Genomic DNA, 23,970 nt, shown 5'->3' with positions numbered 1-23,970 from the left:
ATTAACTTAACTTTTAATTCAATTAATTTCATTATGGATTAACTTGTATTTTAATTAAGTTAAATTTTCAAGGCTATTAACTTTAACTTAAGTTAGTTAAAAAAAAAAAGTTAACTTACTCAATCCTGCTAATCATAATATATGTGCCTCTTCGAACCGAGTAAGATCCCTTGTGATATTTTCTCGTATCATCAAAGAAAACGAAAATATTTTAAATGATCAAGGTAGAGGAAATATCCTGTGCGTATGTATGTATATATATATATATATACAATATATATATGTATATAACAAAAATTAATATGTTAGATAATTGTACATTATATTACTGCAATAATTCTAAAATAATTATTTGAATGATCTTTTCTGAAAAAACAATTCGACAATAATATCTCAATTTCTGTGAAAATATATGCTATTATAAAAAAAATTGTAAGTACTTCTATCATTCAGGCCCACAACTCACGGTTAACTCTTAACCGAGATCCAACTTATTTATTGTCTCTTTCTGATTCTAGAACTGGAAAGAGATAAGAAACAAGTTGAGTCTCGGTTAAGAGTTAACCGTGTTATGAAACTGGGCCTTAATCTGCTCAATTGTAAAAATGCTATCTTCAGTATTTGAATTTATCTCAGATAAGAAATTGTAGGACAGTTATACATATGAGATTCTCATATAGCACTGATGCAGCAAAATAATATCTGCAGAATCAACATCTTGACGCTCTAAATCGTACAGGCAAATTAATTATTTTATTAAATAATTGATTTAAAAAAATCTAAATAATATAAAATCAAATGTAGAAGTTTATGTATATGTATATAAAATAAAATATTGAAAAAGATATTGTATTAGATAACAGAAAGATAATGTTTTGCATTATATATATTCGCATTGTTTTTAATAAGTTGTTTACATACAAAAAGAAACGCGAAGTCAAAAAAGTGATATTACTTTTCTAATATAATATTTCTTTTCATCTTCCGAATCAAAAAGTGGTCAACACAACAGTGGCGCTGAAAATTGTTTTCCAAGAGGGGAGAAGGTTGAACGGTTTGGATTTGGACCTCTATTTCTATACACCACGTAGTGCCGAATGGCACTAAATTTGAAGTTGTACAGGCTGTGTCGCGTCGTTGTGTCTCTTCCGGTCACGCGTACAGATATTATTCAGGTCTGTAAAAAAAAGGTATCATAAATTAGAAGACCGGCATCGACCTTTTGATCGTGATCGACGCGATCCAGTAAGGTTATAAGTGGAGGCTGGGATTCGGAAGTCGGTTAAACCGTTAAACGTAGACGCCACGACTAGAGGTTTGTCGTGTCGCAAGCTCCAACATGCTCCAATATGCTCCTATCATAGCTCCTATCAAGCGCGTTGAAGTGAGTAAGAGCTATGACAGGAGTATATTGGAGCATGTTGGAGCATGCGACGCGAACAAATCTTAGGCTATGTATTTATCGATTGGGCAGAATGAAATTTCTTTAATAACTGTAACATTAGCTGTGACGCAGTAGCAATTTTACGTTTATTATTATACTCGTCGACGAGGCTGAGAACTTCGAAAGTTAAACTTTCATTCATACGGACGAAGACAAATCGTACCGGCGTTTTTAACATTATTACAAATAATTGATAAAAATACATTTCCAGTGTCTTCCATTTGTAATATCGGTTTTATTAAGTTGGAAGATTATTTAGAAGTATTGATACAACTCGCTAACCATCAGTTATTAACACTGTTTATATCTTGCGCAGTATTCTCTCTTCACAAACAGCAAAGTTTCAGCATGCCACGAAAACAAAGTTCAAAAGCAAAGGTATGGAAAATATATGCAAGATTAACTTATGTGTATAATTAAATAAGCATGAGCAAATGTTGTATTTAATATTTTTCCTTTAATTATCAATTCTTTAATTATACACTCATTATAGTATCCATTGAAGTATCTTTTTGTGTGTAAATCATAATGTAATTATCATATTATTTACAAAAAATTTGTACTTAACTATCCATCAGACAATTATATTTATTTCCGTAGCTTTCTATATTAATAAATAAAAAAATTATTAGACTATTTATCAGTTTTCCTTGAAATTAGGCTGATTCTTCCAAAGCTAAACCTGGTAAGAAAACACAAAAATTAGATGAAAATGGAAGTTCAAATAAAAAGCGTGTAAATGATACAAATGATGAACCTGCTCCAAAGAGGACAAAAATCGAATCAAAGGCATCAAAAAGCACTGATAAAAGTGATGATTCATCTACCGCGAAGAAGGCGAAAAATGAACCCAAGCAAATGCAAAATAAGACAGATACAAACTTGGATGAAATAGATTTTGGATGTGCAAAGTCAAATCAGGAAGGAAAGAAGCATAATTTGAAGATCTGTACATGGAATGTCTCTGGGATCAGGGCTGTAATCAAGGTACATTTATGTCAATGAATATATTTTTTTAATGTATCATATAATGATTCCTCTACTTATATTTAATCAGAAACATGGACTCGACTACATTACCAAAGAAGATGCAGATATAATTGCTTTGCAAGAAACAAAATGTAACAAGGATAAACTGCCAGACGAAGTCAAATTACCAGGATATCATCACCATTTCCTTGACAGTAAAATATATTTTAGAAAAGAAAAAAACTTACACTGAATATATATACACAAATCACATAAGTATACTTCAATAGGTAAAAAGCCAGGTTATTGTGGAGTTGCTTTGTTCAGCAAGGAAAAACCAATTTCTGTGAAATATGGTTTAAATGATTCTACTTTTGATACCGAGGGTAGGATAATCATGATGGAGTTCCCAGAATTTTTTGTGATCAACGTTTGTAAGTTGCTTAATTCTCTTAAAATAAACTCCAATTATATTATTACAAAAATCAAAATACATGTACAATTCAATATACTATATGATGTGTAAACATTTTAATATAATTTTTTAAAATTAAATAATTTATCTTTTCTGAAATATTTGTAATTTCATCAGAAAATAATGTTTGATGTTTACTAATAGAATATAATTTAACAGATGTGCCAAATGCTGGACAGAAATTGGTGACATTACCAAAACGATTGGAGTGGAATAAATTATTCAAAAAATATATTGAAGAATTAGATCATAAGAAACCTGTTATTATTTGCGGTGACATGAATGTAGCTCATCAAGAAATTGGTATAATATTAGTATTGAAACGATAAGTGAATCCCTTTATTATTGTGTATAATGTTATTAATATTTTAGTCATTTAATTTTAATCATTTAAATATATTAAAGTATCAGTCTTAGATTAGTATGTGATTGAAACAATATATAGAAACGTTAACTTGTTATTATTGATTAATTTCCAGATTTAAAGAATCCCAAAACAAACAATAAAAATGCTGGATTTACTAAAGAAGAACGGGATGATATGACCGATTTCTTAGCTGCTGGATTTGTAGATTCTTTTAGATTATTGTATCCTGAAACAGAGGGTGCATATACATTCTGGTCGTACTTTTCCAATGCACGCGGTAAGAACATTGGATGGTAAGTTATTTTTATTAGCATTTTTACTTTCATTTAACTATGATATATGTGTAAAAACTATGTTATATATACAAATCTTACATCATTGATTAAATATTAAATTTTTTATATATAGGCGACTAGATTACTTCTTGATATCAGAACGGATCAAAAATAAAGTATGCGATAATATTATAAGGAAGGATGTTTACGGCAGCGATCATTGTCCTGTAATACTTTACATCAATTTGTAATTTGTAATAATAATAAATATTTGACACGTTCCATTGCATGAAATCATCAAAACGAAATTTTTCTCATGTGTGAATGCAAATATATATGAATAATTACATTATTTTATTTTAAATACAATAAGTATACGCATTTTATATTATTATATTTATGCGATAACACAATTTTTTCTAAACCTGATTTTCCTGCAATTTTATTTTTATGCAGGTAAGACATCCTGATAAATTTTTGACTTTAAATTCTTGGATATTCAATAAATTTTGTTAAAACAATAAAATTATATGCAGGGTATACCTAATAAAGAGAATTGATATTTTACGTTTTTTTACTTTATTATAGAGGAAAGGTATTAAATTACAACTGCGTCTTGGAGCTTAAGCTGTTTTTTGCTCTTAGCTTTAACTTGTGCAGCAATACGATCCAAGTCCCTGCGTCCCTGACTGGTCAGTTTACGTCCACCGAGGGGTGCCTTTTCGATGAGTTTTAACTGCTCCAGACTCTGAAGTGCTTTTCTCGCGACACTGCCTGCTGATCGACAGAAGTGGCTGGGATGAGTGCCGTTACGTTTGCGTCCACCAAAGATCTTTGTGACCGCACCAACTCCAACGGGACTACGAATATAAATATGACGCACCAGGGCTGCACATCTAATATAGTACCAATCAGGGTCATAGGGCGCCAGCTCTTTGAATTTGGCTGTCTTCACGATATCCACCCATTCTGGCACTCGCATCTTACCAGTTCTAAAATTTTATGAAGTACAATGTAGCTCGAATTGCAATGACATCTTGGAACTCTGTCTTACACGTTTATTACCAGAAAAACTTCAATATATAAAATAGAGAATTTTTCGTACTATTATAAAGAAAAAAAGAAATATAAATGATAAAACATAAATAATTTTAAATAATAAAACTTTGTTAGATATAATCACAAGAGATTAGATTAAATTTTAAGTACTCTACTTGTTATTCTATTTATAGGTTACAATAGGTTCTAATTATTCTGTTCATATTCCTTTCTCACTTTTTAAGAAAGGCTGCAAAGGCCTTGACAAATTTTGCTTGATCCACATCTTTTAACGTTACGGATGGCATCTAAAAAAAAATTAATTCAATAAAACAATCAATATGCAAAATGACATGTGAACATACACATGGATAAGATGTAAGTAAACATATAATACTTTCTAATAACCAATAAAGATTATTAACTGATTACATACGTTTTTATGTAGATTTTCGTATTTTCTTGGCTAAATACAGAATTGCTTTTGATTCGTGTTCTGTATCTGGTAATAAATTTTTTTTCGTCACAGCCAAGCTAACAAAAATCGTCAGGCATCAGGCTCAACAAGAGGTTATTTGTAGTTACACTTTCTGCACTTAAAATGAAATAAGCGCATATTTGGGCATCAGAGAGAAAAGGAGAAAAAGGAAAAAGTGCAACAAGTTCAGCACCAGCTAAATAAAGTGTAGTACGATGAGGATGAGAATAGCAATGAATAGCAACGTCTGAACGGTCTGAACCGTGAACGTCGATTTCTCCGTATTGATGGAAACAGTTTAGCTAGAAGGGATAAATCAGAATAAATCTACAATTTTCGTTTCTGAACAAAACGATATTTAACGCGTTGATTAAATATAAAGGATAAAACTGGTATTTTGATCCTTATATTTTGATTGTTTCGATGATGTTCACTAACAAGAAAAACAACTTGCCAGCGAGGCCTCACATGCCAAATCATGAACACATGTTGGAAGACCTCGATAAAGCCGTAGTGGACGATATAGCGTTTAAAATCGCAAGTAAAGATTTGCAATATTTATGATTAAAAACCGTTTTACTGTCACTCATTTTAAAGTCTTCTCTCGTAAAGCATAGCAAGTAAAATCTATGGAAAAATTCGCGTTTAATTTTCCTTGTATTCGATCACAGAACGATCGTTTAAACGAATCAATAGATTATATTTCTACGAATGTAATTTCAGACGAGTGCATGAAAGAGTCTTACAGTTCAACAAGTGTTAATAACACTGATGATATATACAAACAAGTGAAAACCTATTTGAGTACCAAACAGCAGTTAAAGCAGTTGGAATGTGTCTTAAAGAAAGAGAGTCAACAAATGCATGCAGATAACGAAGAAATAAAGAGGCTTGCGGATGATATTAGGAAGCAGGCGAAAGCTGCTCTGATAACTTAAGGAAATAAATTCATATTTGCAAGGGTATATTAGTCACATTGCATTGGGTTTAGCCTTTCAAATAAAGAAATTATTTTAAAATGCTTACATAATTTATTCCATAAAATTTTGATCATTATTAATTTTTTGCTAATATATATTTTATGTCTTTCTCTGAAGCTCTTGCTTACTTAAAATAAGTAGATGAATATACATCTACTATATAAAATACATTTTTAATTGATAACTATTACAAATAAATTGAATTCATATTAAGAAAACATTTGACGATATTTTGTAAGATACAAGATAAATAATTATATCATATCATCTATAATAAGTATTTAATAAAATCTTTGTCAATAATTTTTTTATGTTCTTAACATTGATATGCGTTTGTGTACGCGTACTCATATATATTAGTACACTGAACAGTACACCGATTACACAGATTGATACGTTATTTAATGATACATCGTATTTCACAGATCAATCCCAACGAAATTTATAACAAGGCACAAGTAATAACTTAATGTCTAACATTACTTGTAGCATGATGCTACGATAAATATAATCTATCACATTTACCGTGATGGATAACATTTATAAAGATTTATGATTTTCTCTTGCTTCTTGCATATAAAAACTTATAAATTATTCTTACATTATATTTTTATATTTATTAAAGATATGCAAAGTAGCAATTAAAACCGTACGGTAGCCTCAGTTATTCAAAGAGTTATCAAAAATACTTTTAGATAAAAATTGAATTGCATTACACTTACTTAACGAAGTAACATGATAAAAAGAGATTGTTATATATTTTTATCGTATACATTTTTTAATATTTTCTAGCACTTAGTATACTTTTCTTATGAAACAGTGCACCTCCTTTATTTGAAATTTTTTTTATAACTCTTTGATTAATAGAGATTACAGAGTATTGCTGTTAAAACATGGCTAACTTCACATATAATAATATCTTATATGACAAAAATATATTGATACGATTAATTTATATCTTATAATACTGTGTCGTGCGCACAACTATTTCAGAAAATTATTTTATTACTTTTGCGAATAGTTTCCGAATAAGAGATCAAACAGCTTTAACTAATAATTTAAATCACTAAATCATTGTATACCACTGAGCAATATATTAAAGATAATCTTAAAAAATGATCAAAAGCTCGAAAACAGAATAATTATTGTTAATAACATAGAATATAGTTATAAAAAATATATATATATTATAAAATCTGATAACAGATAATTTTCGCTTAAGTAGTTATTCTAAACAAATGCGCGAATAAAAGATATATAATTAAATTAACGCGTAAATAGCTTTCTTTGTACATATAACTTATTTTGATATATAGCTCATCTGTCTATATATTCGAACGATATTGTATCAACACGATCTGTAAAGACAGAAACTATTTAATGGGAAAAACTTGGTACCATGTCAAATCGGTTCACAGGTTCACTAAGGTAGGCACACCACGTAAATCCTGGTGGATACCCTAGAAAAATCATGTCGATAGATTAATATACATTAATAACAAGGATGCAAATATAATGCATACCCTGACATATGGCTCATATACCTCCTTTACATCTTCAAAAAAATGCATCACCACATATAAATTCATGTGTCATATAGATTCATAAAAAATGTATTAGTGAAACAATAAAAACGTCAATTTATGTATAAATATATGACTTAGATTTTACTTCCTTGATATCAAGATACACAAGTTTATTAAATTAAATATAATCGTAGTATAAAATGTTCAATAAGAGGAAGACATGTTATTTATTTCAAATAAAATCTGTTTTTTTATATAATGTTAGTAGAATTTTTTACCTATGCTTGAAACTTGAAAGAAAAAGAAAATAGAAAGACGTATGTGAGGAAAAATTCCGAAAATATTAGAATGCGATGTAAAAGGCAGTCAAATAAGATTTGTAATTTAAAAAATTTTTTCTCCTTTTTATTACTTTAAGGTGTTATTAGATGCACAAATTCCCAAATAATCATGCATGCGAAGGCAGAAAGTAATTGGCCATAAAATTAATGTAGTAATAATAGCGATAGAATTTCTTGTTAAAACACGCGACACGCAAAGACCTCTTAGCAAATTGGATATTGTTGTACAAGAAAAAATATCCATCTATTCAAAGTGCATCTAAATTTAGTTTGATTTTTTGCTCTGATACGTTAAGTGCTATTGAACTTAATAACTAATTGAGGGGATTGGCGGAATAAAGGCACAATTCTACTTAGGAGCTTTTTCCGGAGATTAGCGCAAATAAACAAGGAATTGATGTTGCTTACATCAGTTAAATATAAAGGTATTTCGATTGTCCTGTGGTGGTGAAAATGATACAATCTATGGGAAAAGGACATAAATTTAAAATCATTAATGAGATTTTTACCAGAGACTGAACGAGAATAGTGCCACAATAATGTGTTTTCATTACAACATATTTACATTAAAAAATTTTACGAAAATTCATCAGATGATGATTGAACATTATTTCAATTTATTTTGTACAAGTAAAAGTAAAATATATTTCATATTCATTCTGTATTTCTTCTAGAAGAATGTGAAAATAAAAAACATTTCTGCAGTTCATAGTCTTTTCTTTCTGTCGATTTTTACAATATGTATCAATATTCGGAAAAAGGAACTAAGTGCATTTTTTAAATTGCAAATGACTTTAAATATTGATCATAATAGAGAAATATTATAACATATAACTTCTCAAAGACATTATAAATATACATTTAATACTGTTCCCATTTGTGGTATAATAAGAAAAAAAAGTAACAAGTTATTTTAATTTTTATCAAAATCAAGATTTTGTAATTAGGCCTTTATTCCGCCCATTTCCTTAATTGTGCTAGAAGCTAATATAAATTTTTTGTGTCTTATTAATTTTCACTAATGAGTAACACTTGCTTGATGTAATACTTACATAATATTAGAAATTATTATTACGTGCTGATGATATGCGGATGAGGTAATATATTGAGATTCATCATCTTCCGTCCGGCTGCATGCAAGGAATCCCTCAAGATTAGTATGTTAGTTACATATTAATGTATACTACACAAAAGTTAATTTTTAAGTTCCGAGACTATAAAAATAAAAAGATTAACGTTCAATTGTCGTTTTACAGTTTTACATAAAAGTACACGGCATTGGTAAAGAATAGACATATGTATATATTTTTATTCCACAACATTTTTAACAATCATATAAAAGTGCTTTACAGTTTGTATATAGGAATATCGGCGGTTCTGTACAATTACAATTTTGTGGTGGATTCTGTAATAAGTACTACGTAAACACAATATAAAAGTATATTACATCTTCTTAACTACGGCTTACATCTATGCAGATTTTAGGACGGATTAGAACAAATATGCAAATTTGATATGTCGTATATACCTAATATATATAAAATCGCGCGCGCGATAGTGCAGCATACTTACACTATATTAATAATTTGTGCAGCAGCATTTATAACATAATTAAAACTGAATCATCTCGTAACCTTAACTATTGAATAATAATTTCATTGTAATTAGCTGCTCTTTACGATTGTACATTTATGGTTGCACTAAAAAAAATAGAACAATTATGTATGTTTAATCTAAAAAAAAATTAATATTTTCAAAAACACTAACAAATAATTATTAGATTTATTGTCTTGTCAGATGGGATCCATTATTCTTATAATCAAACAATACATATTTCATGATTCTATTCAAATATTGATCTGTATATGTGCGTGATATATCCTGTTTTAGTATAAATCTCATACTATTAAAAACATTATAGTGTCTTCAGATCTATGGCAAATGTAATAATAAAAAGGTTCGAAAATAATAAAAGTAATAATAAAAGTTCTCTTTTAACCCATAAGTAGAACCGAGATAAACGCAACAACAGTATATTGAGTATGATAGTGCCATTTGTTCGGTGTTTTAGTCCTTATCAGTACTATTACTTCCTACAAAACTCCCAATCTCTCTCTCTCTCTCTCTCTCTCTCTCTCTCAAATAATGATAAAACCTTTAATTAAATTATATTAGTCACAAATAAACAAGACGCAAGTTGTATGCACCTTAGGAAAGACGAATAATAACATTATGTATGCTTTATATTTTTAAATTAACAAAAACAAATTTTACCTTCTAAAATGGTGAACAATTTTGTTTACTTTAGTCGATATCTTATAATGCACGTTTTGTTTAATGTTTGAACATTACGCAATCTAAAATCTAAAAAGTATGATCGAGACAACGTTTCTCTTTTACTTTTAGCACTTTTCAAAATTATGTTTTTGAAGCTGAAAAGACATATATTATCATATAACGTAATATATATGATATAACGTATTATGTATAATGATATATATGTAATTTATCATGTTATTTAGTGACACGATCAAGCATAATTGCTAATTGTGGACGAAATTTTTTTTTAAATCGATATTGACATATATATGACTATTATAAAAGTTAGAAAAGTTTTTCGAAGTGTAGTGCAAATAAAAGCAAAGCTACATATAAATGTGATACGTGATTTATATATATATTGTATATATACAGGGTACCTCACAACTACCGCATTTTCTCTTAAGAACGTATTCTTGAGGTAATTTTGGGACGAAAATTCTAACACAAAAATGTCGAAGCTATAATTTTTGAAATATAATTGGTTAATGATAGTTTGTAATTTAAAAACTATTATAGCCTCGGATATTAGGATTTTCTTCTTAGAATGTTCAAAAGAATCCAGAAATAATAATACAGGCTATGAAAGTAAAATGGTTTTTAACTCATAAGCATTTAGCTTATAATTCAAAAAATTATTGTAATCTCGACATTTTCGTATTAGGATTTTTTGTTTCAAAATTACCTCAAGAATGCGGTAGTAGTGAGACATCCTGTATATATACACACACAAAATAAGTAAAAGGAAGCACAGATAAAAAATATTAACAGATAACAAATATACTACAGATAACAAATATACTGTAAGAAATATTTTTTGCGATACATTAATATGTTTCATTAAATACATTCTGAATGCATTAATTTTTCAATAAATTGTCAGTACGTGGAATGTGACATGATAAATAGATAGTCTCAATTTATGATCATTAGAATTTATGATCATGAATAAATTTTATTCGATTAGAAACATGTATATTTTATTAATAAAAATATAGCACGATCATTTCGTATTTTTATGATACGACAATTTTCAATGCATATATAAATTTTTCATCGTTAATTGCATTCCATTACTACAGTATGATAAAAGGTACAATTTAGAAAAGAATAAATAGACTATCCTGCAATATCTACTGTATCAGTAACATAATCATTCATTATGTTGCGCTTATACTCTACTAATATCGTAATTTTAAAAATATTGATTGTTGAATGAGTCATTGCATAACAACTTGACTGTACAACATTAAATCGGTTGAAGTGTCAGAGACACATCAGCATAATTTCTCTCTCTGAGATTTTTATCGTAAGATTCTAAAGTGCCCTTTTTAAAAATGATATCAGTCTCCAATGGCAGTCATCTAGTGAAGTTTGGCATTAGAAAGAATTTACGTAACGTCAACTTGCCTCTCGGCTTGTGTTTGAGATGGTCCTCAATGAATTGACAAGGACAACGGGCGGAGACACAATGGCGCGGTGGAACAGACAGACCCATAACGCCTCTATCACGTTCCTGCGAGTCTATAACCAGATCAAGTCTGCGACGCACGAAGTGACGTGCCCATCGAGACGCATACCTCAGCAACAGCAACTCCGCCCGTTCCTGTCAACACACACCATCATCATTCAGTAGAACCCTTTGCTTCACGCAAAATAGTAATGTGTGGTTTTTCTTTCATCTTTTAAATTTTCTGTCAAAAAACTCAAATTTATATATTTAGTTTTATGTTAAAATACAAGTTTGTAAGTGTCAATGTAAGGGTGCGTTCAAACTATCGAGCCGAAATTTGAGTCGAGCCTCAAGCCGCGAGCATCTCGGCTAACTTTCATTATTTTTTGCCGAGCCGCATAACAAATGTTTACCGAAACGTTCGTCGCTCAAGGTTTGGCTTGAATTTCGGCTCCATAATCTGGACGCATCTTTGTATACTTATAACTGTTGAAAACTGATATTATAAGTAATATTCTTCATAATATAGTATAGTACAATTCGTAAATATAATCATCTGTATGCTAATGATGTCTCTGACTGACCATTATGCTTGATAATGACTTTTTGTCGTAAAAGGATTTTCACCGTTATTACAAATTATTCATTATGAATTAAAAATTATTTGCTCACCATTTTACAGATATATATTTGTGTTATATATAAATATATATATATATGTATATTTCATCAAGCTCAATATTGTTAAATATAATTATATTAATCAACAAATTATTGGTAAAAAGAGGAGAATACTGACAAAGCATTTACCAAAATAGATGGGAAAGCTTGATAAAAGTTAGCCCTATAATGCCGAATAGATCGAAACAAAATAAAAATTATTATATCCATCGTCATCTATTTCTATGGATTATGTTAACAATAAGCCACACCTATTATCAATTTTAACGTTAAATGTGATATGATCTTCAGAATATAAAATTGAATATAAAATTGAATATAATCTTTATCTTTTTTTTATGAGCAAAATGTATGAACACCACATTTAGCGTTAAATGAGTCTTTAGCAGAATATAAATGTCTTGCTCTGAAAATGAAAAACGATCCCGTTCTATTCTATATAACTCTATAATTATATTAATTTCAATCTCTCTCTTTGAGCCAGATTGCCACTTATCATGTAGTTATCTGTAATCCTTTGATATTTTTAAATAAAAAATGTTAAGTACATTTTAAAAAATATTTTTAAATTAAAAAATATATAAATGACATAAAATCAGTAAACGTAATTCCCAAAATAATATAACAAATACTGCAATAAGAAATAATGATTTAAATATTACAAAGTAACTACATCACTATGCTCATAAGCATATCAAAAGTTAATTTCAACAAAATTTAAGAGAAGAAAATTCTTTTAAAATTTTTTGACGCAACAAATGTTTGATATTTAAATCAAAAGTTGCATTCTCGTCCATGCATTGTGCGATTTAGCTATTTCTATATCAATAAAAAGATGGCCATTTTTACAAATGTATGTTAAACATAAGTCTTAAAGAAAGGATTACGGCAAAAATTATTTCCGAATCGATAAAAGTAAATAGCAATTTTCTTTGGAAGCTATTTATACATATAGTTATGCGCATTTGAGAAAACCTTAATAAATCATAAAATCTCTGCAAGTTTTGTATAATTATGAAACAGCATGTATATCTTTTTATAAGCAGCATGGAATAATCATATTTCTCAAATGCCTCTGTCTCTGAGAAAGCTACTCCATCTAGGACAAAAGTCTCTGCCCTGAACGCGTGGCTTATTACGTAACCATTCCTCTATATATTGACAAGGACACAGAGCGGACGCTAAATGACGTGGCGAAGAAGGATTTCCACCCTCCTCGTCAACTGTCCAATCCAAACGTCGACGTAAGTAATCCTTCGCCCAACGTTGCACATAACGGCAGAATACTTGTTCGTTTTTACCCTGGTAGTTTAATATAATGCACAACAAAATATTTAATATAACTTATTGGAGTCAGTAACGTCGCATTTCGCAAATAAACTGAGTTTATATAGCAATTAAGGCTTATATATTGAAGAGCTAAAAATGCTTCAACGACATATGAAAACTCTTTTCGTCTACGTTTTGTACCTATACTTCAAATAAAACCAGTATATTTATGCTTTAGAGAAAAAGACCAATGTAGAAAGTAAAACTAAAAAGAATGGATGTAAAACTTTTTGCCTTATTTCACATATTGTTGATTTACAAATGAAGGAATAGTACTTTTATTTTTAGCTCCTCAACACTAGCCTAATTAATAAAATATTGAAAATGTTAATGTAAAATTATTAAGAAAATTTGAATATATATTATTATAAAGAAAACTTTTTAAAACAAAATAAAATTGAAAGAACTTTGAGAACATAGAGAAATATAAAAAGTAAACCAAAAAGATTAGACTAGAGATCATGCATTTACCTGTTTACGAGAGATTCTTGTAGTGGTGCTGCCTTGTATAACAATGTCACTGTCATCAATGTCCATACGCTGCTGTAATTCTCGTTGCCGATTTATATCGTTTGCATCATCGCCACCAATTATTCTACCTTCGCGTTCTTCCCGTTCTATTACTTCCTGCAGCTTTTTCTACCACAAAGTAAGCAGTTATATTAATCTTTTGCAGATATATGTAAATATTTAAAAATGTTACAATAAAGAAAGATAGTGTCTGTATGTACTATATTTATCTAAAAAGAGTATTATCTTATGTCATTTTATATTACTTTTTAAAAAACAAATGATTAAATTCTATTCTAATAAAAGCTTCACTTACAACGCAATCCGTAGTATCAAAGTATATGAAACACAGATTAACTTTGTGGCAGGAGATTTTCCCTCTATCATCCAATCCCAATAATATTTTATGTCTTAATAAATGTTTGTTAACTTGAGCCATACATTTCTCAAGGTTATGATTGAGCTTTATCTTGATAAACATGCAGAAAAATATTGCAGCTGCGTTCAGGATTAACCACATAACACCCAGTCCAAACAAAGTGAGGCCAGTCACGCCGGAGAACAATAAACCAAGCAGCACAACGAAGGCGGTAAATATCCAAAGGACGAGGATCCTCTTGTAGCATATGTTATACATATTAAAGCGTACATCATTCACAAGTAATTCCATTATGTGAACATAATCTTCCACTGTAAGCTGCAATATATCTGATTTATTAGATTGGTGATCATTTTATTTCTTTAGAGTACATAAGAAGAAGTGTGTGAGATTTCTCTTAATTACTTTAACATTTTAAATCACATCTTATACTTTAATTATATACAGAAAATTTTGTATTACTAAAAGTGAAATAAAAATAAAAAAAATAAAAATAAAAACATGATATATAAATATATTAAAATAATATGAATAAATTGTCATACTGAATAGCTCAATGTTGAAACATTCGCTTGTCAAGTAAAAATTTTGGATTTGTTTTCTAGAAATATCATGCTACATGTATATATGTACATATGACGTTAGAAATTGTAAGTGGGAAGAGATTCCATTATGATAAAGCCAAAGTATCTGAACATGGAATTAGTCTCAACATAAACAGTTGCGGTACTATCTCTTGGAAGACAGAAAACGTCCAAATAATGATAAGTAGATTACTCTAAAAACAAAATTCGATACTGCAAAGAGCTTACAACTTTTCTCGTAAAAGTTACAGCTATAATGAAATTAAGGATATGATAAATTACACGTACGGTTAATCCTTGTGCCATCAATTCCTCCGGTACCAATTCCGGTCTGAATCTGGCCGGAGTAATCCATGGCCACTTTGTATTTACCGGCAGAAGAGTAACTATGGTATCGCCATTGGCAAAACCCTGCCTGATGTTTCCAATCGACGTACTGATAACGTTACTCGGTGCATTTCTTCCATTGGACACATCCCTCAGGTCAATGGTCTTCAAAGAAGCGCTCTTGACTTCTGACGCTCGAACGTCAGACGGTAATTTAAGATCCGGAGTCTCGGACGTGATAGAACGACTTAAACCTGATCTATCTAAGTTAATCTGGACGGATTCGGTTGCTATCACAGCACCTCTATACTCATTGGTTTTCTTATTATTAATATCAGGTGGGTCAATACTTTTGCTGATTTTGTCGACCTGTACAGTAACCGACTCGGGCTTTATTACGGCAGGCGCGTTACTGTTGCCGGCTTTTCTTTCGACATTGGTAGCTTCTTTCGAATCTGTCTCCTCCTCAAATTGGACCCAATTCGTTTGCGCAGTTACACCAAAGGAATCAGCTGCCGTCGCCGCATTGTCAGTTATATGTGCAGCTACACTGAAGGAATCAGCTGCCGCCGCATTGTCAGTTGTATCAGTTGTATCTCCGGAACTCATGACTAAAAAAAAAAATAATATACATATACTTCTAAAAAATTTAGATATTTCAGAGATATCAACTGCTTATCGTAGATTAATAAATTTTAAAGATATTTGTGTAAAATATAAAAATAAATGTGTGTATATACAAATATGGCAAAATATTTGCGATCTGAAATGTTATCGTCTGATAAAGGCTGCTGTCTCATACTCTAATTTTCGGCCTCGCTAGCTCATTAGCGGTGCGTTTAATCGGCACTCGTCGGCGCTCGTCGGCACGTAGGCACCGCCGATTTCGTTAAAAGGGAGTGTCCCCGGATATGGAATCCCAAGACGCGAGACTCGAGACTGTCACTCTCACGTGGAACATTTCATGTTCCGTCACAAGGATATCGATAAGCGATCCCAATCGGGACGATCGTCCTCGAACTTGCAAGATACTCGTGGAACACGGAAATCCCCGGTCGATCGGGTGCATCAGGTTTCGCGCGATGGATCTCCGAGTGTCCTAAACGGGAGATCTCGCGCGTGTTGGACCGTCCGCGACGAGGAAAGGGAGAGAAAAACGGAGAATCGTGTGCGAGCCAGAAAGAAAAGGAACGTGGAGTCGAGCACGCCACGACACCGGAAAACGTACCTGAGATGATGCGGCCTGTCTCATGCCCGCGCGAGCCGAAGAGGTGCGCGACGAATCACGAAATCAAGGTGTACGACATCGGGGCACGGGACAACGGCTAGGCGATGGTAGAGGGCGGGGGAGGGACGTCGAGGCGATGGGAGGGAGTCGCAGGTCGCAGGGAGGTGTGAGGAGGTAGGCGCGACACGAAACGTAGGCGCATGTATGTGCGTGCGCCATATGCGTGTACGGTGAACACCTGCATGCGTGCGACCACGCGCGCGTGCATACCTGTGCATACCCGCGATCGCCCGTCACGTCCACGCGATCCGAACCGTGCGAATGGCCCTCGTTAGATCTTTCGCGAATTTAAATGATTTCGAATAATTGATTTTGCACGTCGAATTTTGATCAGGATAATAATTCAGAGGGAAGCTTCGAATCCACCTGTTTATCAGCGCACACCTGTATATACGACTGTTTACGTTCTGATTACACTTGCGACGTTATATATCTAGTCGAAATTGCATATCAATACGTAACAGGATTATTTACATCTTATTATGCGCGCTCTAATGCACCTCGATAGAAATGAAAGATATATTATACCTACACCAATTTCTATGTGTAGGATCATTTGAGATATATATATATATATATATATATATATCTCAACGATAATAACAACAAATAAAAGCTGATGCAGTGAAGCCAGTTAACTTAATTTTGTTAATTTCTTCAGTTTCGCTAATTTTTCAATTAGCCATTGAAATTACAATTTAATTGGGATTGGGGTCAAATAGCCAATTGAGGTGAAAAACCAAGAAGTCGTCCATACGTAAAAATGGCGCGAGTACTTATCGATGATGAAGTTTTGAAATTGAACGGAATGGATTAGTGCCGATACTTTTAAATCTTTTACGGTGCATGATCTAATTACTTCCCAAAAAGTTTTTTTTTTAAAGCGAAGCTAATCGCATCACAGTAGTTGCTTTCCATATTTTTACACAAGTGATACCGAGTCGTAAAGTCATAGTTAGATAATGACGTCATTACTCACCTACTTTGGTGATAAGGTTTGTTTTTTATTTCTTTAAACAGCAAATATACGTCTGTTTCACTTGAACTTACTGCACCACTCCAGAGACGAGTGCAAGAATTGGCAGGAATAAAAAACAGACCTAAAGTTATCGCATAACGACACAAGTTATATAACCTCACTTTTAATGCGTGTTAACATGACTCAATAAAACACACGATCTCGAGCTTATTATAGGTAAAAGCTTAATTACATCTCATTTGTCAGAATACAAATGTCGTGTTATGGCTCCATCAACAGCATTATTTTAATTGAAATTAATTTTCTTAATTCTCAATAACACTACTAATGAAACAAATATATACCATAATGGTACATGTCATTATACTCTTGTTTTAATAAAATTTTATTTGTTCCGTTAACACTGTTATTGATTTAATGAAATTATTTTCAATTAAAATAATGTTAACAATTAGTTGCCAAATTAACTTTTATAATTTGGTTTCTATGTCAGAAATGTTTTTTTTTTTTTTGCTAACCTTACTAATCTAGCCATGATAGACTTTACATTAAATACGATCAAATCATATGTCGTATCGGCGTCGACGTTTAAGACAAAATAACTTGGCGGCGGTTATTTATTGAAAAATTTTACTTTTAGCGACGATGGCGGAAACGGCGGGTAAAAATTTATTGGCCTATTATTCTTGATTGACCAACCAGAAGAAAGAGTTTCACTAATTGACCAATCAAAAAATGTTTCAAAGCATTTGTAGCATCCCAAGGAAGGAGCAGAACGAGCAGGACACAGAAGAACGAAGTGTCTGAAAGTGCATTTGATGCTAATGATCAGCTGGTGCTACATTGAGATGTGACAGTGTTGACATTAGTCCACCTGATTGTCAAAATGTACCGTTTGAATTCGATATCGCATATGTCGAGATGCGTCCTACCAAATATTAATTTTATTCGTTCAGCAGTGAATACTCGACGTAATGTACATGTTCATAAAAATGTTTTTGTGAAACTCCCGCGATTTACCGCTAGGATAGAAAAATATCGTTTCAATGGTAATCATAAATCACAGGAGAGAAAATCCAGGATGCTGCTGGCTGTATCGTTGCCTACATTAATTTTTAATTATCTTTTTGATATCGAGAATACCGACGAAGAAGTCCCGGAAGTCATTATGACGATCAAACGATCCGTATTATTAATACAGGTTAGATATGTATATATATATATATATATATATATATGGAGACTATCTTATTTAATATTTATGTAAAAATAAATATTTTAAATAGATATATAAATATTACAATTAATATTCATACATACATATAAATATTTTTTTAAATATACTTATATATAATATATATATGTTACATAATAAAATGATATTAAGAGGGATTGAATCTTCATTTGAATCTCATACGGTTTCAGCAACATTTGCTTTCCCTTTATAGAAGGGAGAATATGATAAAGCAGAGCAAATGCTACACTTAGCATTACGCCAAGCACAAACCATACAACATTATGATGCTGTTACATACATCTATGATGTAATGGCTAATCTTGCTTTCGACACTGGAAAATATGGCAAAGCAGAGAAATTGTACGTATCAGTTTTACAAAGGCTGATGTCGAATGGAGCTACAGAAGATGATATGCGAGTCATCCATATAAGCCTGAAAATGGCCAAAGTGTTTGAACATCTTGATGAGCCAAAGTAAGCAATATGATCTGTAATAACTTTACTGTGTTATTGATAAAGCATAACATGGAGAGAATTAAAGGTTTATATTCTAAAAGATTATATATAAAAATCAGAAATTCTAAATTTTAATAATTAATGATACTCATCATATTTCTAATTTCTCCTTTTCATTATTAGTACATTATAGTATATTATATATAAGATATATATTTTTATTTCACACAGGAAAGCAGAACAGGGCTATAAATTTTGTATGAAAAATTTAAAATCGCATGTTGAAAAAGATCCTGATAATAAAGACGCTGTGTTACTACAGGGTATAGCTTTTGATTGGTACGCACGAATATTACTTTCACAATCTCGATATACCGAAGCTTTGAACTATCTCCTTCAAGCTTATAATATATGTAAAAAAATGAATGGTGAAGAACACGAACAAACTGTTGTTCTGCTTAATGATTTGGGAACAATTTATTGTGTACTAGAAGAATACGATGAAGCTATTAAATATTTGTCTGCTGCAGCAAAAATAGGTAATAGATTTTAATGAATATCAATATACTTATAACTTTTATAATTATTAATTTCATATAATATACTACATAATGTTTTTAGGGGAAAACTTACCTGATATGGTTGACTTGGGTTCAATTCATGTAAATTTAGGAAGTGTGCTTCTAAAAAAAGGTTTATATGATGAAGCCAAAAAATCTTGTCAACGAGGAAGAAAAATAGCTGAAAATAAAAAGGACAATGATTCTTTGTTAGAAGCAGATGAATGTCTCAAGGAAGTAAAAAGATTACTGTCCTTGTAAATCTTTATGATTATCTCATAGTTTAATTGTTAAAAATATGTATATTTTGAGAAGATTTAGAGAATTAGCATTGTAAATATATATAGAAAAGTATTTAAAGAATTTTAATGATTGTAATAAAGTCTGAATGTTGAAATAAATTTTTTTAAATAAAATAAGCTATTTATTATTTGATACTCAACAGACTAGTCATTAAAAAAAAACACGTTTTATTTCTGGAATGTTATAATTTAATATATTGCACATGTAACGTTATTGATATAATTTGTGTATCCAGTTTTTACATTAGATTTATTATGTCACAATGAACACATTAAAACTTCACTTATAACATATTCCCATTATAAAATAAGAAATTGCAATATAAAATATTGGATAATATTTATATGATTTAAATAATGTAGAATATATACATATATGTATAATTTTTTGGAGAAACATTCTCAAAAATTTTTGCCATAAACATGATTGCCATTTTAATGTACTAGACTGTATTTACAGTTTTCTTTGCAAAATAGTTTGACAATGAATATCAATCTATAGCACCAATGTTTATTATAATATATATTTATTATAGTAATTTATCTTTGTTTTGAAAAAATTTTTTTTAGCAATTTCGTAGAGTTTATGTAAATTTTTATCTTATCTCTATCTTATTGTAAATTCAAAAGCTTTGAATTAAGCTATATTAACAGATGCACAGCTGTTTATCATATGCCATTTGCAAGTACATTACATCATGCAGAAAATATATTTAGGCTCTATTAGAAACAAAAAGATTCATTATAAACAATCATGAGAATAGATTTATTGTATAAGTAGAATGATCAATAAAGAGTTAAACTAGTCGTTCTTATTCAAATTTATACGCACAACATACATTTGTTACCATTCAATCTATAATTTTAAAAAGTACCTGCTATTTCATCCAAATATTTGACTTAATAATTTCAGATCATATCTTTCTTGTTTTAGGCACTCTAAATATGAAGATAAACAAATTAAGTACTCTGAACACTGATTATTTCTGATAATCTTTATAAGATATATATATATATATATTTCAGATTTATCTTGATAATAATCATTATAAATTCGAAATATAATTTCTAACAAACTATTTATCAAATATAGTCTCACATGCAAACTAAAAAAACATACTGAATATAATAAAAAAATGTATAGGAACAAATTGTGCAAATATGAAATCATTACTCTTTATAACAAAATATATAATTATCAAACGCATTATTTAGCTATATTAAAGTAATATCATAACATTACGTAGTATATAAATCGTAATGATCTTTAAATATTTTATATTTCACAAAATCACTGAGATTTTTTCTTAATGTAAAAATAACTGTTGGAAATCTTTTTTTGTTATACATTGTTTTTATAATCCCGTTCATTTCATAATTTTATTCTTCATTGAGACAAATGTAATTCCAGTCAATTGCATTAAAAACAAATTTCTTTTCTGTGCTGTTACTTATCTAATATATATAATGTTTTCAAAGCTTAATGAGCAAGAATGAAATGAACTGAATGAAAATACATAGTATAACAAAATAAATCATTCTATAGTCAATGTATTTCTTATTCGTAGTCTGCTATAAGAACCATCATATATACTCCAAAAAGAAGTGCCGATATCTCCATAATTGACTGCCAAAGTTTAGTGGCAGTTAAAAGTTCTGGTATTACAGAAACAGTTGCAATGTAAATAAAACCTCCTGCTGTGAAGGGAAGAATCCACCTTGTTGCAAAATCACCTAGAACACATAAGACAAAATTAAATGGAATACAAGCTAAAATCTGATGTCTATTTAAATGTTGCTATTACATATTTCTTACCCATTCCTTCTGCTAACAAAGAAACAAAAGTTCCTAATAAAGCTCCTATAGCAGTGGTCAACTGCAACATCATAGCCTACACATACAAACAAAATAAGAAAACTTTTAAAATTGCAAACTTTTTGCACATGTTGAACTTTATAATAGGTCACAACTACAGGAATCTTTGATTGTATTTCATATTTTGTATAATTTGATCAACTGACTTTTCTCAAGCAAATATAGACAATGTTGTATCTGTTTATACTTTACCTTTCTTTTACTGTATCCACTTTGTATTAGAATGGCAAAATCGCCGATTTCATGTGGAATCTCATGTAACAGTATCGTAAATGTCGTTACGTAACCAATACTATTTCCAGCCATGTAACTAGCTCCTATGGCTAGACCATCTGTAAAATTGTGTAGAAAGTCTGCTACCAAGTTCAAATAACCAGCAATCTTGATTTCACTTTCAGGTGCTTTGTGTGCTTTGGAAATTGTTTTATCGCTGTTTTTCTTCTCTTCTTTCTTCTCCTTTTTTTTCTCTAACAAATCATCTTTTTTATCTTGAGAATCATGATGGACATGTGAGTGACTATGATCGCCTTTGATAATGCGTACTGCCTTCTCCACCATTAGAAACACTGTCATCCCTAACAATATGCACAAACCAACAGATATGTCATGTTTGTGAAGTCCTGACTCATCATGGTGACTGTGGGAATGAGAATGTGAATGTGATTCTGAACATTCATGCGAATGAGGAATCATAGCATGTGGAATCAAATGAAGAAATGCATCACCCAGTAGGCCGCCGGATGCAAAACTCAGCAAGATCTTGAGCAGTGACTCACGTTGTTTAGTGTTATCCAGAGGTACAAAGAACAATATAAAAAAAGGTGCAGCAGATATGATTAAGGTCGATCCAACGGCCCTTAAAATAATATTGTTGTGATCCCTATGTAAAGTATTTGCCTGCGTCGAATAAGAGTGCTTATGATCCTGTTGATGAACATGATCATTATCATGATGATGATCATGATGATGATGATGATGATGATGCTGTTGATGTTGATGTTTATCTTGATGTTCATTTGAGTAGATTTCATTGGCTTCTTTGGAATACTTGTAACTTGGCGACTCATTGATGTCATGATCGTCGTGGCCCTCGCAGATCGCCGGCAGATTCAAAATAATGAGCGCGAGGAACATGACGACTATTATCCTTGAGATCCATTTGCGCATGGAGGCCCACCGGTTATTATCCCCTGTCATTGTGGCTTCTTTCGTAATTTCGTTGACACAATCGAGATGCGTTCACCTGATGTGACGTGAACATACGTGTCTGTGCTGGCAAGGTACAATCAAAAGCAGTTTCGCAAGCAAAATACGTCATATAAACCACGTATACCCAACTAACCTCATTCACCCTTTCTTCTTCTTTGACTTCGCTTATGATCCACTTCATCCACTTCAGTGGATCAGATTATCACGATTGATTGACCACTCACTCCTATTGCTTCCTAATCCCACCAGCGGCATCAGCCACCATTCTACCTAACCTTCAACCAGTACTGCTTTTGGCCCACTTTGACCTTCCGAGAGTTCCGAGCTCGGACATGAACTTTCACGAACTCCTTCGATAGCTTCGATAGGTTATCATCAGTTACCAACTCACCATTGTTGCCAATCTCCATGCAGCCCTCTGAAATCGCCCATCAGCTGACACCTCAAGGGTGATATTTCATTTGTACGTTTATGGCTGCGGTCTACTTGACGCTACAAACGCTTCGAAGCGATGGCTGCGTTCAGCAGAACGTTTGTTTTGCAACTGTTGGAAGTTTCCTTCGCGCTAATTGGATCATACTTTTAGAT

General features: G+C 31.1%; 6 protein-coding genes across 16 annotated transcripts; 3 read left to right on the top strand and 3 right to left on the bottom strand.

The window, feature by feature from the left end:
• The first annotated feature begins 493 nt into the window (after nucleotides 1-493).
• Rrp1 (Recombination repair protein 1) lies at nucleotides 494-3,841 on the top strand. 4 transcript variants are annotated; one of them, XM_018446753.1, is made up of 10 exons: nucleotides 494-733; nucleotides 998-1,175; nucleotides 1,761-1,822; nucleotides 2,105-2,129; nucleotides 2,213-2,431; nucleotides 2,502-2,628; nucleotides 2,704-2,847; nucleotides 3,048-3,191; nucleotides 3,368-3,548; nucleotides 3,664-3,781. In XM_018446753.1, exons 2-10 carry the CDS (start codon nucleotides 1,098-1,100, stop codon nucleotides 3,779-3,781), a joined length of 1,098 nt encoding a protein of 365 aa, XP_018302255.1. In that variant the 5' UTR covers nucleotides 494-733; nucleotides 998-1,097. The 4 variants fall into 4 exon arrangements, with proteins under 4 accessions (XP_018302255.1, XP_018302256.1, XP_018302258.1 ...); XM_018446754.1 differs by lacking the exon at nucleotides 494-733 and having other exon boundaries at nucleotides 1,098-1,175; nucleotides 3,664-3,841; XM_018446756.1 differs by lacking the exon at nucleotides 494-733 and having other exon boundaries at nucleotides 1,171-1,190; nucleotides 2,105-2,431.
• Nucleotides 3,842-4,101: 260 nt separating this feature from the next.
• On the bottom strand, nucleotides 4,102-5,165 carry LOC108721931 (40S ribosomal protein S19). The gene is made up of 3 exons (XM_018446757.1): nucleotides 5,005-5,165; nucleotides 4,806-4,876; nucleotides 4,102-4,522 (listed from the first exon to the last, which is right to left on the bottom strand). The coding sequence occupies exons 2-3, from the start codon at nucleotides 4,874-4,876 to the stop codon at nucleotides 4,129-4,131; spliced, it is 465 nt and encodes a 154-aa protein (XP_018302259.1). The 5' UTR covers nucleotides 5,005-5,165; the 3' UTR covers nucleotides 4,102-4,128.
• Nucleotides 5,166-5,274: 109 nt separating this feature from the next.
• Nucleotides 5,275-6,026, top strand: LOC108721932 (uncharacterized). The gene is made up of 2 exons (XM_018446758.1): nucleotides 5,275-5,587; nucleotides 5,770-6,026. The coding sequence occupies exons 1-2, from the start codon at nucleotides 5,470-5,472 to the stop codon at nucleotides 5,982-5,984; spliced, it is 333 nt and encodes a 110-aa protein (XP_018302260.1). The 5' UTR covers nucleotides 5,275-5,469; the 3' UTR covers nucleotides 5,985-6,026.
• A 1,230-nt stretch (nucleotides 6,027-7,256) lies between these two features.
• On the bottom strand, nucleotides 7,257-17,018 carry LOC108721929 (transmembrane protein C9orf91 homolog). 6 transcript variants are annotated; one of them, XM_018446750.1, is made up of 8 exons: nucleotides 16,704-17,018; nucleotides 16,042-16,086; nucleotides 15,437-15,993; nucleotides 14,502-14,882; nucleotides 14,147-14,314; nucleotides 11,623-11,818; nucleotides 8,946-9,023; nucleotides 7,257-7,486 (listed from the first exon to the last, which is right to left on the bottom strand). In XM_018446750.1, the coding sequence occupies exons 2-7, from the start codon at nucleotides 16,082-16,084 to the stop codon at nucleotides 8,965-8,967; spliced, it is 1,404 nt and encodes a 467-aa protein (XP_018302252.1). In that variant the 5' UTR covers nucleotides 16,085-16,086; nucleotides 16,704-17,018; the 3' UTR covers nucleotides 7,257-7,486; nucleotides 8,946-8,964. The 6 variants fall into 6 exon arrangements, with proteins under 6 accessions (XP_018302252.1, XP_018302251.1, XP_018302248.1 ...); XM_018446749.1 differs by having other exon boundaries at nucleotides 15,437-16,000; nucleotides 16,046-16,086; XM_018446746.1 differs by having other exon boundaries at nucleotides 15,437-16,086.
• A 1,610-nt stretch (nucleotides 17,019-18,628) lies between these two features.
• On the top strand, nucleotides 18,629-20,304 carry Ttc19 (tetratricopeptide repeat domain 19). 2 transcript variants are annotated; one of them, XM_018446699.1, is made up of 4 exons: nucleotides 18,629-18,943; nucleotides 19,191-19,453; nucleotides 19,667-19,974; nucleotides 20,057-20,304. In XM_018446699.1, exons 1-4 carry the CDS (start codon nucleotides 18,629-18,631, stop codon nucleotides 20,254-20,256), a joined length of 1,086 nt encoding a protein of 361 aa, XP_018302201.1. In that variant the 3' UTR covers nucleotides 20,257-20,304. The 2 variants fall into 2 exon arrangements, with proteins under 2 accessions (XP_018302201.1, XP_018302202.1); XM_018446700.1 differs by having other exon boundaries at nucleotides 18,898-18,943; nucleotides 19,168-19,453.
• Nucleotides 20,305-21,721: 1,417 nt separating this feature from the next.
• Catsup (zinc transporter catecholamines up) lies at nucleotides 21,722-23,730 on the bottom strand. 2 transcript variants are annotated; one of them, XM_018446681.1, is made up of 4 exons: nucleotides 23,516-23,730; nucleotides 22,366-23,445; nucleotides 22,114-22,189; nucleotides 21,722-22,031 (listed from the first exon to the last, which is right to left on the bottom strand). In XM_018446681.1, exons 2-4 carry the CDS (start codon nucleotides 23,368-23,370, stop codon nucleotides 21,856-21,858), a joined length of 1,257 nt encoding a protein of 418 aa, XP_018302183.1. In that variant the 5' UTR covers nucleotides 23,371-23,445; nucleotides 23,516-23,730; the 3' UTR covers nucleotides 21,722-21,855. The 2 variants fall into 2 exon arrangements, with proteins under 2 accessions (XP_018302183.1, XP_018302182.1); XM_018446680.1 differs by having other exon boundaries at nucleotides 22,366-23,440.
• Nucleotides 23,731-23,970: the final 240 nt, after the last annotated feature.

Source organism: Mycetomoellerius zeteki, unplaced genomic scaffold (genome assembly GCF_001594055.1).
Source record: "Mycetomoellerius zeteki isolate Tzet28-1 unplaced genomic scaffold, Tzet1.0 scaffold188, whole genome shotgun sequence".
In the NCBI taxonomy this organism is placed as follows: Eukaryota; Metazoa; Arthropoda; class Insecta; order Hymenoptera; family Formicidae; genus Mycetomoellerius; species Mycetomoellerius zeteki.
Note: the sequence above shows the minus strand (reverse complement) of the source record. Positions and strands in the feature narration are given on the sequence as shown.